This window comes from Herpailurus yagouaroundi, unplaced genomic scaffold, assembly GCF_014898765.1.
Source record: "Herpailurus yagouaroundi ecotype Mexico unplaced genomic scaffold, PumYag 29, whole genome shotgun sequence".
Lineage (NCBI taxonomy): Eukaryota > Metazoa > Chordata > Mammalia > Carnivora > Felidae > Herpailurus > Herpailurus yagouaroundi.
The window spans coordinates 28,224,209-28,241,569 of NW_024412377.1; the positions used below are offsets into that span (position 1 = coordinate 28,224,209).

Genomic DNA, 17,361 nt, shown 5'->3' on the forward strand with positions numbered 1-17,361 from the left:
ATATATTTATATATATATAATATTTATATATTATAAAAATATATAATATATATAAAATATATATAAATATATAAAAATATATTATACAATATATATAAATATATATAAAATATATATAAATATATAAAAAATATATAAATATATATATAAATATATAAAATATATATAAAAATATATATAATATATAAAAAATATATTATATAATATATAAAAATACATATATACATACATACATATAATACATATTATATAATATGTATTATAATACATAATATAATACATACATATAATATATTATATATTATATATATTATATAATATATAATATATTATATATGTAATACATGTGAAATATATATATGTAATATATATTATATATGTAATATATATATGAATATATGTATATTCATATATATATTTCACTCTCTGACAAGCATGTTTCAAAATTTAGACCTTTGGGTAAAGACAAAGTTGAGGCATGAGGCATAGCTCCTTGAAACCATCTTGGATGGGTCTCAAAGCCTAAAGCCCTTTCAGGTTGGGCTAAATGAACAGGTTGGCTACAACACAGCCGGAGAAGGTGGGCCTTTGGTGGGATGGAAGTGATGTCCAAGGTGAATCTTGTAGGCCTGCTGATGTGTGTGTCCTATTATTTTTTTTCTCACCACAGGAAGCAAATGTCAGCAAAAAACAATGTCCCTCTTATGCAAAGAGAAACATATTCTAGAGTGAAGAAGAACATAGCACCCTTTGCTATGAGAAAACTGTAATAGTGATGTAAACATGGGGGCTGCAGAGTAGGACTGCCTGCTAGTGATCCCCAGCTCCCCACATACAAGCACTGTGACATCAGACAAATTAATTAACCTCTCTGTGCCCTAGTGCTTTTGTTTATAAAATGACAAGTGATTGGTCCATTTTCTTAACTATAAAATAGGGATAAGGGATTATGAGGGTTAAATGATATAAGCTACTTAAAGTGCTGACCAGAATGCCTGACATCCCACTCATAAACATTTGCTGTAACATCTTCCAGAAATAATGAGCAAGTGTTGGGGGCAGATATTAACCAAAATTAAAGGTAGAGATTGGTGATTACTGAAAATAACAACATGGAGTTATTTTAAAGGCAGGGGTCCTCCAGGCGATGTGAACCGAGTCACTGAAAAGCAGAAAAGGCCGCAGAAGCTTGACCATTATCTTCCAAAGAGGAATAATCAATTTTTGAAAATCTGGCTTAAAAAATACCCTTGGCTTATATATGATGAGATACTAAATCTTATGTTCTGTGGCCTGTGTCGTAAGCATGGAGTAAAGTCACAGGGAAATCAAGTGAGTTTTTTTTATGGCACTGACAACTTTAGGACTGAATTTCTCAATGCACATCATCTCAGTGAGGCCCATGCCAAGGCTTCACTAATGGAAGCAACAAGTGGTTCTCCAGTGAACCGAGCCACCACAGAGTTCATGGTGACGACCATGAGCAAAGTCACCCTCGGGAGAATAGAGAACTTATTCAGATCATGCCATGCTATCGCCAAGACGGGACGCCCCCTCAAAGACTTTATCTGGATGTGCAAGTTGGATGATATGAAGGGTGTCGATATCGGCCCAGTATTCAGAACTAACAAATCAGCAAGAACATTCACGTATTTTATCGCTGAAGTGGAACGGAGAAATCTAAGAGAGAAACTAGAACAAAGTAAATTTTTCTCTGTCCTCAGTGACGGAATCACAGACAGCTCAACCGAGAAAGCTGAACTTGTCTACGTGCAGTTTGCATGTGCAGGAAAAGTGCATTGCCAAATTGTTGGGGTACAGACAGTAGAAAAGAAGGATCCTTTGGAAATAAGAAATGCCATCGAGAAAACTCTAGAGCGAAATCTTCAACTTAAGCTATCGAACCAAGACTGGGCGAAGAAACTGGTTGGTTTTGGAAGTGATGGTGCCCCTGGCTCAGAGGGAGAAAACAACGGGGTGGCCATGCTCTTCAGAGAAATCCAGCCACGAGCACTGACTGTGTACTGCTTTGCACATCATCTTGAACTGTCTTACAGGGCGGTCTTCCAAAGCGTTCCCCTGTACAATGATGTCAGAGGCCTTCTTCACAGCATCTACTACTTCTACCACAGTTCTCCTGTCCACAAGAGTTCTCTGATAACTGCTTTCAAAGGCCTTCACCTTCGCCCTGTGCTGCCTTCTCGAGTAGGGGGCAGGAGGTGGCTTCAGGGATTACAGGCAGCCCTCCAGAACTTTCTCAGGGGATATCCTGCGATAGTCCAGCAACTACATTCAGTAAGTCATTTTGAAATACCACACTATTTTAGTTTGCCAGACTGACAGAGAATATTTTTATTGAGAAATTTGAAAGAATAATCTTGAGAAAGATAAACGGCTATTCTCTTCCCAATCTATGTTACAGGCAGTTGAGGGCAGAAATGACACTAGTCACCAGAAAGCCAATGAACTCCTGGAGTTCCTTCTCCAAGCAGACATTGTTAAATTCGTCCATTTCTTAGTGGATGTCATTAATGTCCTTAGCATTCTTTCCCGTGTCAATCAGAACAGAAACTCTTCCATTGCTGATGTATTTGCCTCATTAGAGTCAACACTGGAAATGCTCAGAATGTATAAAACAAGGTGAGGAATTGGGGAATGGTCTGAGGGTCTGTCAAACTAGACAGTTTGATTGGGGACATTGTTTGTCAGGTGCTTTTTCATTTAATTGTTTATCTGGGGGATTTTTCTTTTCCTCCCCAGACCAGGACCGAAGGAACGTCAGGTAGATTCAGCCACACACTTTCATGGTAACTGCCTGGGAGGAAAGGGAAACATTTCTGATGTGAGAAGCACGGTCTTAACACATCTTGTCAAGAGGCTGCAAGGTTGTTTCAGAGATGCCAGCCAAGATGTGGTGAAGGCTACTGTGATTGGAAGCTTTAAACTGTGGCCCACAAAGATAAATCAAGGTACCCTATATGCACCAACTTCTAACCGTTGGTCTTTGACTGTAGGTTTCTTTCATGTATGTGACTTTTTCTCTCATATATTGATGGCAGAATTTGGAGAAAAAGAGGTATCCATCTTGACTGCCCACTATGAACCACTACTGGAAGCTGCCAATGTGGAAATTGATGAAGTGGACACTGAATGGAGCATGTTGAAATTAGAGATTTATGCTAGGTAAGCATAGTTGGTATTTTATAAATATTTGAATGAACCTTGAGAGTCTCAATTTTTTACACTTTTCATTCTTCCCCCTAGATTTCAGAACATCTGCAAATTGACCTGGGATTTTGTGAATTCTGTTTACTTGCACAAATATCCAAATATCCTGACATTAGTGGACCTAGTACTGACGCTCCCTGCAAGTTCTGCAGAAGCAGAACGTGGCTTTAGTCAGATGAAACGTGCCAAATCACAAATGCGTGCCACGATCAAGGCTGAAAGTATGACGGATCTCTTGATAATTCAGTTGAACTCTCCAGACATTAATAACTTTGACCCTAGGAAAGCTATCCACTTATGGAATACAAGAATACCATCTTCAACTGGTGACACAAGACCTAATTCCTCTTGTTCATCAAACTCGGAAAGCCATTATGAAAGTGATTAGTAATATGCAAATGTGGACTTCGTCATTCATCAGAGCAAAAACAAATTCTTTTTAATCTGAAATTTAAAAGTAACACAGTAACCAGTCTTCACATCAAATGTAAAAGGCATTTGGCATCTTACCAGACAAACAAAGCCAAAATCCAAAGATTGGTTTTCCTGTACCTTTCTAAGATCACTTCTACGTCCACACAGTTGTTCACGTTCTATGGATGGAGGAGATCCTTCTAAGCAATGGTGTCATTTTGATGTCATATTTTGCAGAGTTATTACAAAGGGTGTCTAGGCGATGATTATGATCTGAATTCCTTTAGGCCTGGCATACAATTAACATCTTTCCTGCATAATTCTAAATGACTGTTGTTTTAGATAACTAACTTAGAGCCAAATTGAAAAGGGGTATTTTTTAAATCAATGAACACAATTTCTTTTTTTTTTTAATTTATTTTGAAAGAGAGAGAGAGAGCATGCATGTAAGCAGGGGAGAGGCAAAGAGAGGGGAGAGAGAATCCTAAGCAGGCTCTGAGCTGTGAGTATGGAACTCAACTTTGGGCCCAAAATCTGAGCTGAAATCAAGAGTCAGATGTTTAACCAAATGATCTATCCAGGCACCCCCCATGAATAAAATTTCTAAGTTTATGTTTGTGTTATCCCATTTTATGTGAAGATCATATTGCCATATGCCTTGGGGCATATGTAATGGACAAGGTCAAATATTAAAATAGTTTCACCTTTCGCACTACGGTCACCAGATCAATTCCTATGTAAGCTGGAACTAATATCTTACAACACTTTACTTGCACCATAGCTATTAAAGACAGTGGAAATATATTGCATATCTACCAGAATTTTTTAAATACTTAGAGACTCTTCATGGTTTCATAAAATAGATTTTATTTACAGTTTCATATTGAGGAACATGAATGATTTCTTTCCTTTTTAAAAAAATGTTTATTGTTTATTTTGAGAGAAAGAGTGTGTGTGTGAGCATGCACATGTGAGCAGAGAAGAGGCAGAGGGAGAGGAAGAGAGAATCCCAAGCAGACTCCAAACCCAGCACAGAGCCAGACACGGGGCTCAGTCCCACAACCACAAGATAATGACCTGAGCTGAAATCAAGAGTTGGATGCTTAATGGACTGAGCCATCCAGGCACCTCACGAATGATTCATTTTTAACTTATCTAAAAACCAATGTGTTTTTTACTGAAAATAAAGTTCATTTTACTGAAAATTCTACTACCTGGGAAAAATTTCTCATCTCTATAAAATTGGATACTCAGGTTTGATCAAAAAGGATAGAGAATTTATTTCTGAACAACCTATCAGATGTCCAGTCATATCAAAGAAAAAGTCTGCTCTTGCCACCCAGAAAACTAACTTCCAAATCTCAAAATTATGTATTTGGTCTGAGCCACTGATATTTTAAAAGGATTAATGCATTTTCTTAAACGCTAGAAGAAATGATAAAGTTCACATTGGACTTTTATAAATACTAAAAATTCAGGTGCAAAAACAAAAATGTGAAATGCTACATCTATGTTCTACTCTTTTTATTTCTAAACAAGGAAGTATAGCTATTACTCTAGACCTGAAATATCCAAATACATGTAGGAGCCTTTCCTGACTCTAGAAGGTACTTCTGTCAGAGGGGTTAGACAGATATTTTTAAAGCAGATTTATTTATTTTGTTTTTCTATTTCTTTTTTTTATTATATGAAATTTATTGTCAAATTAGTTTCCATACAACACCCAGTTCTCATCCCAAAAGATGCCCTCTTCAATGCCCATCACCTACACTCCCCTCCCTCCCACCCCCCATCAACCCTCAGTTTGTTCTCAGTTTTTAAGAGTCTCTTATGCTTTGGCTCTCTCCCACTCTAACCTCTTTTTTTTTTTTCCTTCCCCTCCCCCATGGGTTTCTGTTAAGTTTCACAGGATCCACATAAGAGTGAAAACATATGGTATCTGTCTTTCTCTGTATGGCTTATTTCACTTAGCATCACACTCTCCAATTCCATCCACGTTGCTACAAAGGGCCATATTTCATTCTTTCTCATTGCCACGTAGTACTCCATTGTGTATATAAACCACAATTTCCTTATCCATTGATCAGTTGATGGACATTTCGGCTCTTTCCATAATTTGGCTATTGTTGAGAGTGCTGCTATGAACATTGGGGTACAAGTGCCCCTATGCATCAGTACTCCTGTATCCCTTGGGTAAATTCTTAGCAGTGCTATTGCTGGGTCATAGGGCAGGTCTATTTTTTAACTTTTTGAGGAACCTCCACACTGTTTTTCAGAGGGGCTGGACCAGTTTGCATTCCCACCAACAGTGCAAGAGGGTTCCCGTTTCTCCACATCCTCTCCAGCATCTATAGTCTCCTGATTTGTTCATTTTGACCACTCTGACTGGCGTGAGGTGATATCTGAGTGTGGTTTTGATTTGTATTTCCCTGATGAGGAGCGATGTTGATCATCTTTTCATGTGCCTATTGGCCATCCAGATGTCTTCTTTAGAGAAGTGTCTATTCATGTTTTCTGCCCATTTCTTCACTGGATTATTTGTTGTTTGGGTGTGGAGTTTGGTGAGCTCTTTATAGATTTTGGATACTAGCCCTTTGTCTGATATGTCATTTACAAATATCTTTTCCCATTCTGTCAGTTGCCTTTTAGTTTTGTTGATTGTTTCCTTTGCTGTGCAGAAGCTTTTTATCTTCATAAGGTCCCAATAGTTCATTTTTGCTTTTAATTCCCTTGACTTTGGGGATGTGTCAAGTAAGAAATTGCTACGGCTAAGGTCAGAGAGGTGTTTTCCTGCTTTCTCCTCTAGGGTTTTGATGGTTTCCTGTCTCACATTCAAGTCCTTTATCCATTTTGAGTTAATTTTTGTGAATGGTGTAAGAAAGTGGTCTAGTTTCAACCTTCAGCATGTTGCTGTCCAGTTCTCCCAGCACCATTTGTTAAAAAGACTCTCTTTTTTCCATTGGATATTCTTTCCTGCTTTGTCAAAGATTAGTTGGCCATACTTTTGTGGGTCTAGTTCTGGGGTTTCTATTCTATTCCATTGGTCTATGTGTCTGTTTTTATGCCAATACCATGCTGTCTTGATGATTACAGCTTTGTAGTAGAGGCTAAAGTCTGGGACTGTGATGCCTCCTGCTTTGGTCTTCTTTTTCAAAATTACTTTGGCTATTCGGGGCCTTTTGTGGTTCCATATGAATTTTAGGATGGCTTGTTCTAGCTGCGAGAAGAATGCTGGTGCAATTTTGATTGGGATTGCATTGAATGTGTAGATAGCTTTGGGTAGTATTGACATTTTAACAATATTTATTCTTCCAACCCATGAGCACGGAATGTTTTTCCATTTCTTTATATCTTCTTCAATTTCCTTCATAAGCTTTCTATAGTTTTCAGCATACAGATCTTTTACATCTTTGGTTAGATTTATCCCTAGGTATTTTATGCTTCTTGGTGCAATTGTGAATAGGATCAGTTTCTTTATTTGTCTTTTTGTTGCTTCATTGTGAGTGTATAAGAATGCAACTGATTTCTGTACATTGATTTTGTATCCTGCAACTTTGCTGAATTCATGGATCAGTTCTAGCAGACTTTTGGTGGAGTCTATTGGACTTTCCATGTATAATATCATGTCATCTGCAAAAAGTGAAAGCTTGATTTCATCTTTGCCAATTTTGATCCCTTGATTTCCTTTTGTTGTCTAATTGCTGATGCTAGCACTTCCAACACTATGTTAAACAACAGCGGTGAGAGTGGACATCCCTGTCATGTTCCTGATCTCAGGGAAAAAGCTCTCAGTTTTTCCCCATTGAGGATTAGATTAGCTGTGGGCTTTTCATAAATGGCTTTTATGGTGTTTAAGTATGTTCCTTCTACGCCGACTTTCTTGAGGGTTTTTATTAAGAAAGGATGCTGAATTTTGTCAAATGATTTTTCTGCATTGATTGACAGGATCGTATGGATCTTATCTTTTCTTTTATTAATGTGATGTATCACGTTGATTGATTTGCAAATGTTGAACCAGCCCTGCATCCCAGGAATGAATCCCACTTGATCATGGTGAATAATTCTTTTTATATGCCGTTGAATTCGATTTGCTAGTATCTTATTGAGAATTTTTGCATCCATATTCATCAGGGATATTGGCCTATAGTTCTCTTTTTTTACTGGGTCTCTGTCTGGTTTAGTAATCAAAGTAATACTGGCTTCATAGAAAGAGTCTGGAAGTTTTCCTTCCCTTTCTCTGTTTTGGAATAGCTTGAGAAGGATAGGTATTATCTCTGCTTTAAATGTCTGGTAGAATTCCCCAGGTAAGCCATCTGGTCCTGGACTCTTATTTGTTGGGATATTTTTGATAACCAATTCAATTTCTTCACTGGTTATGGGTCTGTTCAAGCTTTCTATTTCCTCCTGTTTGAGTTTTGAAAGTGTGTGGGTGTTTAGGAATTTGTCCATTTCTTCCAGGTTGTCCAATTTGTTGGCATATAATTTTTCATAGTATTCCCTGATAATTGCTTTTATTTCTGAGGGATTGGTTGTAATAATTCCATTTTCATTCATGTTTTTATCTCTTTGGGTCATCTCCCTTTTCTTTTTGAGAAGCCTGGCTAGAGGTTTGTCAATTTTGTTTATTTTTTCAAAAAACCAACTGTTGGTTTCGTTGATCTGATCTACAGTTTTTTTTAGATTCTATGTTGTTTATTTCTGCTCTGATCTTTATTATTTCTCTTCTTCTGCTGGATTTGGGGTGTCTTTGCTGCTCTGCTTCTTTTTCCTTTAGGTGTGCTGTTAGATTTTGTATTTGGGATTTTTCTTGTTTCTTGAGATAGGCCTGGATTGCAATGTATTTTCCTCTCAGGACTGCCTTCGCTGCATCCCAAAGCGTTTGGATTGTTGTATTTTCATTTTCGTTTGTTTCCATATATTTTTTAATTTCTTCTCTAATTGCCTGGTTGACCCATTCACTCTTTAGTGGGGTGTTCTTTAACCTCCATGATTTGGGAGGTTTTCCAGACTTTTTCCTGTGGTTGATTTCAAGCTTCATAGCATTGTGGTCTGAAAGTATGCATGGTATGATTTCAATTCTTATATACTTATGAAGGGCTGTTTTGTGACCCAGTGTGTGATCTATCTTGGAGAATGTTCCATGTGCACTCGAGAAGAAAGTATATTCTGTTGCTTTGGGATGCAGAGTTCTAAATATATCTGTCAAGTCCATCTGATCTAATGTATCATTCAGGGCCCTTGGTTCTTTATTGACTGTGTGTCTAGATGATCTATCCATTGCTGTGAGTGGGGTGCTAAAGTCCCCTGCAATTACCACATTCTTATCAATAAGGTTGCTTATGTTTGTGAGTAATTGTTTTGTATATTTGGGGGCTCCTATATTCAGCACATAGACATTTATAATTGTTAGTTCTTCTTGATCGATAGACCCTGTAATTATTATATAATGCCCTTCTTCATCTCTTGTTACAGCCTTTAATTTAAAGTCTGGTTTGTCTGATATAAGTGTGGCTACTGCAGCTTTCTTTGACTTCCAGTAGCATGATAAATAGTTCTCCATCCCCTCACTCTCAATCTGAAGGTGTCCTCAGGTCTAAAATGAGTCTCTTGTAGACAGCAAATAGATGAGTCTTGTTTTTTTATCCATTCTGATACCCTATGTCTTTTGGTTGGTGCATTTAGTCCATTTACATTCAATGTTATTATAGAAAGATATGGGTTTAGAGTCATTGTGATGTCTGTAGGTTTCATGCTTGTAGCAATGTCTCTGGTACTTTGTCTCATAGGATCCCCCTTAGGATCTCTTGTAGGGCTGGTTTAGTGGTGATGAATTCCTTCAGTTTTTGTTTGTTTTGGAAGACATTTATCTCTCCTTCTATTCTAAATGACAGACTTGCTGGATAAAGGATTCTCGGCTGCATATTTTTTTTGTCTGTTCATCACATTGAAGATTTCCTGCCATTCCTTTCTGGCCTGCCAAGTTTCAGTAGCGACATCGGTCACTAGTCTTATAGGTCTCCCTTTGTATGTTAGAGCACATTTATCCCTAGCTGCTTTCAGAATTTTCTCTTTATCCTTGTATTTTGCCAGTTTCACTATGATACGTCGTGCAGAAGATCGATTCAAGTTACGTCTGAAGGGAGTTCTCTGTGCCTCTTGGATTTCAATGCCTTTTTCCTTCCTCAGATCCGGGAAGTTCTCAGCTATTATTTCTTCAAGTACACCTTCAGCACCTTTCCCTCTCTCTTCTTCCTCTGGAATACCAATTATGCATAGATTATTTCTCTTTAGTGCATCACTTAGTTCTCTAATTTTCCCCTCATACTCCTGGATTTTTTTATCTCTCTTTTTCTCAGCTTCTTCTTTTTCCATAACTTTACCTTCTAGTTCACGTATTCTCTCCTCTGCCTCTTTAATCCAAGCTGTGGTCATCTCCATTTTATTTTGCAGCTCGTTAATAGCATTTTTTAGCTCCTCCTGGCTGTTCCTTAGTCCCTTGATCTCTGTAGCAAGAGATTCTCTGCTGTCCTTTATACTGTTTTCAAGCCCAGCGATTAATTTTATGACTATTATTCTAAATTCACTTTCTGTTATATTGTTTAAATCGTTTTTGATCAGTTCATTAGCTGTCGTTATTTCCTGGATGTTTTTTTGAGAGGAATTATTCTGTTTTGTCATTTTGGATAGTCCCTGGAGTGGTGCGGGACTGCGGGGCACTTCCCCTGTGCTGTCTTGAATAACTTGCGTTGGTGGGTGGGGCCACAGTCATACCTGATGTCTGCCCCCAGCCCACCGCTGGGGCCACAGTCAGACTGGTGTGTACCTTCTCTTCCCCTCTCCTAGGGGCAGGATTCACTGTGGAATGGCGTGGCCCATCTGGGCTACTTGCACATTGCCAGGCTTGTGGTGCCGGGGATCTGGCGTATTAGCTGGGGTGGATCGGCAAGGTGCACAAGGGCAGGAGGGGTAGACTCAGCTCACTTTTCCTTTGGAGATCAGCTTCAGGGGGCCCTGCGGCACCAGGCGGGAGTCAGACCTGCCACCGGAGGGATGGTTCCACAGAAACACAGCATTGGGTGTTTTGGCAGTGCAAGCAAGTTCCCTGGCAGGAACCGGTTCCCTTTGCGATTTTGGCTGGGGGATGGGCAAGGGAGATGGCACTGGCGAGCGCCTTTGTTCCCCACCAAGCTGCGCTCTGTTGTCCATGGCTCAACAACTCTCCCTCCAGTTGTCCTCCAGTCCTCCCACTCTCCGAGCAGAGCTGTTAACTTATAACCTTCCAGATGTTAAGTCCCGCTCACTGTCCAAACACACTCCGTCCAGCCCCTCCGCTTTTGCAAGCCAGACTCCGGGGCTCTGATTGGCCAGCGGGCTGCCCCTCCACCCTGGCTCCCTCCTGCCAGTCCGTGTAGTGCGCACCTTCTCTCCGCCCTTCCTACCCTCTTCCATGGGCCTCTCGTCTGCGCTTGGCTCTGGAGAATCCATTCTGCTAGTCTTCTGGCGATTTTCTGGGTTATTTAGGCAGGTGTGGGTGGAATCTAAGTGATCCGCAGGACGCGGTGAGCTTAGGGTCCTCCTACGCCGCCATCTTCCCAGAAGCCTCAAATCTCTATTTCTTTTTTAATGCATGTGCATGTGATTTGAAATTAGTGGCAGGCAAAACAGACTTCTCTTTTGGACAGAATAAAATGCATTAGTGTATAAGAGCAAAGCATTTAAAGTGTGGTGATCTTTTATGAAATACTTTGGAATAATGAGCCAACCAGATGATTAAATTATAAGTTCCAATCCAGTCGTTTAACAACTCAAGTGTCCCTGAGTTGACAAAAAAACAAATCTATTCTAACTAATTTGGATGCAAATTTTAAAAAATAAAAAATAACATTAAAAAAATCTATGATTTGCATGTATTTGAGACATCTTTATCCCATACTCACCGAAATATTTTGCTCTTGTGCTCTACTGTATGTAGGAAAACCAAGAGTTGTTTTTCTTTTGTAATTCGACCTATTCTGAGCACAAAGTTGAAGGAAGTTTCCAAATTAAAGTCTCAGTATTTTGCCCAATCTGAGATGATTATTACCTAGCCAAAAAAAGACATTTTGACTTCTCTGAGAAACAGTAATGAGAGCTTATCAGGAAATTGATTATAATTTTCATTTTAAAATGTCTTCTGTTTCTCTAAAGTTTACAGTTTTAAGTAATATGAATAAAATGATTGTACAAATACCCATTTGGGTACTATTTTAGCAAAAGAAACAAAATCCCTGTCACACAATCTAATTGAAAAAATATTTTTCATTGTATTGTAGGCATAATAGGACATAAATCATTTACTGACATTCTGCTGGATTTGGTAACCCTGAACCTTGGAACAAACAACTTTCCTAGTATTTGGATGCACCTCACTCAAACTGAAGTAAGTTTCCATTTTGTTTGGCTTTCAAAACTCAGAATTCTTCTTATCTGATTAAGTCAATAGTTTAAAAATAACCAGTACGAGGGTGCCTGGGTGGCTCAGTCAGTTAAGCATCCGACTTCAGCTCAGGTCATGATCGCAGTTTGTGAGTTTGAGCCCTGCGTCGGGCTCTACGCTGACAGCTCAGAGCCTGGAGCCTGCTTCAGATTCTGTGTCTCCCTCTCTCTCTTCCCCTCCCCTGCTCATGCTCTGTCTCTCTCTGTCTCAAAAAATAAATAAGTAAATAAATATAAAATAATAAGAATAAGAATAAAAAACAGAAAAAATCGCCAGTACTTGTACAGTGTCTGAAATTTAGTAGGCAATCGATAAAACTTGAATGAATATATAAATGAACTTGAATGTAAGATGTACCGTGTTCGTGCTTAGCATTTAAAGAATGAATGACGATGTTAATAGTCAATGAAACATTATGGAGACTATAAGGCTCAGCCTGTGAATTTATATCTGTTACTTAAGGAAGGAATGATCCTAACCAGTAACAGTAGATGATTCTGGCAGTTCTTGCCCTGTTTCTTAAGGATGTGTCAGAAAACAAAATGGCCATAGTATCTCCCTACTGGCTGTAGGGCCCTTTCCCAGCCACTTCTATAATCTTTATTCTTCCACTGTCAAAAAGGTACTATCACTGGAGTTAAGTCACATGTGTAAATTCATTGTGTAACAGTAAGCAAAAAACCCAAATGTCAAGGAAGCAAAAAGTGAAACACTGTCTAGGGACTGTCTGGTGTGAGTTGGGGAACAAGCCTGAGAACTGGCTCTATTCACTAATATAAACTCCTCTTTGCTTCATCTGAATGCCTTACAAAGAAACAGGAAGCAATAGAGCTTCAAGAGAGAATCATACAAATATTCCAATGGCATTTCCTGTTTTCTTCTAGTTGCAGGAGTTAGCATCTTTATTAATAATTAACTCAGCGTTTGTGGACTGGCGGAAATTCCTATTAGTAATCTCGATGCCTTGGCCCATCCCCCTGGAGGAAGAGCTCCTTGAGACCCTGCAGAGGTTCAAGGCTGTGGATGAAGAGCAGTTGGGCACCATCACTTTCGAGCAGTATATGCAGGTTGCTACCAGCACATAGTGGCACTAATAATACCAGGGTGCTTTTGACCTAAGAAATGTATTACTCACTGATGTCACATTGCCAGGTCTTGGGCCAGTGTTCTGCCCTTTGACTGTCTATGTCTGGGTACCCGTTAGCAGCAGAGACACTGTCCAAGTCCCAGGTGGAAGTCTAGATTCCACCCCCCCCCCACCCCCCAGGGAAAGGATATAGAAAAAACCAGAGATGCTTGGGGAACTAAGAGTTCTGAAAGAAGTCACATAAACTTCATTATCCTTCTTCCAACTCCTACACAGTGAACTTGGCTGTAAATTAGAATCACCTGCAGAGCTTTTAATATGTCTAATGCTCAATATCCAGTACTCTTGGAGTGACAACAGTACTATCCAGGAATATAAACACAGGGAAAGGGGAAGATTTTTTTTTCTTTTGGTGAATGATGAAATAGTTTTTGACAAGTTGAGTTTGAAATGTCTGTGGGAAATGCAGACAGAAACATCCAATCTGATAACAGCAGATGCAGGAGAGGTTGCAAGTCACTATTATGTAGGCAATTGTTAGGTTTATGAATGGATGAGACACCCAATGGAAGTATGGAAAGTGATGGATAACTCAGTAACATGATACCTGGTCATTGGGCTTGGCAGATGGTATTTATAACTGGTGGCCTTTACCAGAGTAATTTTGGGGAGTCCAGAATCCAGATTGCAGAGAATTGACTAAATGGTTTTCAGGAAGTGAAGATAAGAAAAGTCAATTCATTTTTTAGAAGTGTCAGTAATGAAGGAGAATAAAACCCTGTAACTAAGAGGGCCTGAATTACTTATTTTGTGTCGACTAATTGAAATCATCCTATTGCTCACCATTGCACATTGCTGGTAGACACAAAAGATGTAAATGTTTATAAGGTACTAATTCTGAAATAGGGTAATACTCTGTAGGTTCCTATATCTCATGTATATTTCAATCTTGAAAGAGCACATCCCTTCCTGGTTCTCTTTTTGACCTTAATTAACAGATGGCATGCTTATAGACAATCCTGGTGTTCCCACATTCATGCTGTTGAGCCAGAGGAAGTAACACTAGAATATGAGGAGGTTCCTTCAAGAGGAGGTTCCTGATCAAGACAGGAGCTCAGCTGATTGTGCTTTTTGATATATGTTCTTCCCAAGTAGGGCAATTTATGAATTCTATCACTGTGTTCAGCTTAAAACATGTGAAAAATGATTTTGTGAAAACAAAAACAGCAGAACAAAACTTACTCTCTTTTCATCATTGGGTTAAGATTTTTAAAAGTGAGCACTTGCGAAATTACCAATCTTCACTATAGTCTGTGCCAATTAACACAGGATATCAATTTAAACATCCTTTTGTACAACGTGAAGCGAACAAAGGATGTTGGCAATTTTTACCAAAAGGCTGAGCGAAAACCAGAAAGTTCCTTTACCAAAAGTGTAAATTTCTTAGAGAAAGCTGGCTGCTGCATTTGAAAGAAACTCAGAAGTACTTATCTGAACACCTCCTGTGTCTGGGGAGCAGTTGATTTCCAAGGTTGGCATTCTCCCTGTCCACCCAGATCCCCCCACAGGCGCCCCAGGACAAGAAGACCCACTTGACCTTCACACATGACTTTCCCAGGTTTCCAACACTTGGCCAGCTTAAACATACAGCATATACACACACAACAAAAACAAAAACAAAACAAAACAAAACAAAAAAGTTATATGGGAAAAGTCAAAACCACTTCTGGAGCAAAATTTTATGAGATGTGTTAAAAATGCTACATTAGAACGGTAAAATAACATAACACGCATCACTGAAATGGAGTTCTCTAGCATAGAAAGGCTCTCTACTCGGCTTTTTGTTCTTTTTTCTTTTCTTTTGATGAACAGCAAGCTCGCCACAACAGCCACTTAAGAGTGTGCTGATTTCTCCAGCGTCTAAAATGGAATGAGAGAGTTAAAGTGGGTTGGGCTGTGTACCTGGGCTGGGCGCTGCAAGGATAAAAGCCCCCAGCCATCCTGCAGCTGTCTCTCACATGCTTGCCTCCACCGCATGTGGAGACTGAGCCACACTGTGTAGGATTCTTTGATATTGAACTCCCAGCTCACCTTCTGTCTGTGAGGATGCGTGTTATTGTAGGCTCAGTGAGCCAGATGTTCTGGGATCCAAACAATGCAGCACTCACTCTTTAAGAAAAAGTTTAAAAAAAAAAATACATTGGCCATGTCGTGGCAAGAGAGAGGGGGCACTTCCATCTTTTAAGGATAAATCACCTAATAACCCAATGAGTCAGGACATGGGTGACAGAACCTTGTTGCATCAATGTAAACCCTCCTATACAAGTTCACATTTAACATTTCACATTGCTAAAATTTTCACAGATGATTTTTTTTTAAATATAATTTATTGTCAAATTGGCTAACATACAGTGTGTACAGTGTACTTTTGGTTTTGGGGGTAGATTCCTGTGGTTCATCGCATACGTACAACAACCAGTGCTCATCCCAGCAAGTGCCCTCCTCAATGCCCATCACCCACTTTCCCCTCTCCCTGCCCACCCATCTACCCTCATTTTATTCTCTGTACTTAAGAGTCTCTTATGGTTTGCCTCCTTCCGTCTAGGTTTGTAATTATTTTTCCCCTTCCCTTCCCCCATGGTTTTCTGTTAAGTTTCTCAGGTTCCACATATGAGTGAAAACATATGATATCTGTCTTTCTCTGACTGACTTATTTCACTTAGCATAATACCTTCCAATTCTATCCATGTTGCTGCAAATAGCATGATTTCATTCTTTCTCATTGCCAAGTAGTAGTCCATTATATATATAAACCACATCTTTATCCATTCATCAGTTGATAGACATTTAGGCTCTTTCCATAATTTGGCTATTGTTGAAAGTGCTGCTATAAACATTGGGGTATATGTGCCCCTATGAATCAGCACTCCTGTATCCTTTGGATAAACTCCTAGTAGTGCTATTGCTGGGTCGTAGGGTAGTTATATTGTTTTTTTGTTTTGTTTTGTTTTTTAAGGAACTTCCACACTTTTCCAGAGAATCTGCACCAGTTTGCATTCCCACCAACAGTGCAAGAAGGTTCCCATTTCTCCACATCCTTGCCAGCATCTGTTGTTTCTTGATTTGTTAATTTTAGCCACTCCGACCAATGTGAGGTGGTATCTCAGTATGGTTTTGATTTGTACTTCCCTGATGATGAGTGATGCTGAGCATCTTCTCATGTGTATGTTGGCCATCTGGATGTCTTCTTTGGAAAAGTGTCTATTCATGTCTTCTGTCCGTTTCTTCACTGGATTATTTGTTTTTCAGGTGTTGAGTTTGGGAAGTTCTTGGATACTAACCCTTTATCCAATATATCATTTGCAAATATCTTTTCCCATTCCTTCAGTTGCCTTTTAGTTTTGTTGATTGTTACCTTTGCAGTGCAGAAGCTTTTTATCTTGGTGAGGTCCCAATAGTTCATTTTTGCTTTTAATTCACTTGCCTTTGGAGATGTGTTGAGCAAGAAATTGCTGCGGCTGAGGTCAAAGAGGTTGTTGCCTGCTTTCTCCTCTAGGGTTTTGATGGTTTCCTGTCTCACATTTAGGTCTTTCATCCATTTTGAGTTTATTTTTGTGTGTGGTATAAGAAAGTGGTATAGTTTCATTATTCTGCATGTTGCTGTCCAGTTCTCCCAGCACTATTTGCTAAAGAGACTTGTCTTTTTTCCATTGGATACTCTTTCCTGCTATGTCAAAGATTAGTTGGCTGTAACTTTATGGGTCCAATTCTGGGTTCTCTATTCTATTCCATTGGTCTATGTGTCTGTTTTTGTGCCAGTACCATACTGTCTTGATGATTACAACTTTGTAGTAAAGGATAAAGTCTGGGATTGTCATGCCTCCCATTTTGGTTTTCTTCTTCAATATTACTTTGGCTATTCAGGTTTTTTTGTGGTTCCATACAAATTTTAGGATTATTTGTTCTAGCTTTGAGAAGAATGCTGGTGCAATTTTTATTGGATTGCATTGAATGTGTAGATTGCTTTGGGTAATATTGACATTTTAACAATATTTATTCTTCCACTCCATGAGCATAGAATGCTTTTCTATTTCTTTGTGCTTCTTCAATTTCTGTCATAAGTTTTCTATAGTTTTAAGCATATAGATCTTTTATA

General features: G+C 39.0%; 1 protein-coding gene across 1 annotated transcript in view; it reads left to right on the forward strand.

The window, feature by feature from the left end:
• Nucleotides 1-17,361, forward strand: part of SPEF2 (sperm flagellar 2) — a 185,313-nt gene that overhangs the window by 140,466 nt on the left and 27,486 nt on the right. Inside the window, exons 31-32 of the mRNA XM_040495242.1 lie at nt 11,955-12,061; nt 13,003-13,185. Coding sequence (XP_040351176.1) covers nt 11,955-12,061; nt 13,003-13,185 — 290 coding nt within the window. The remainder of the gene's footprint in view (nt 1-11,954; nt 12,062-13,002; nt 13,186-17,361) is intronic.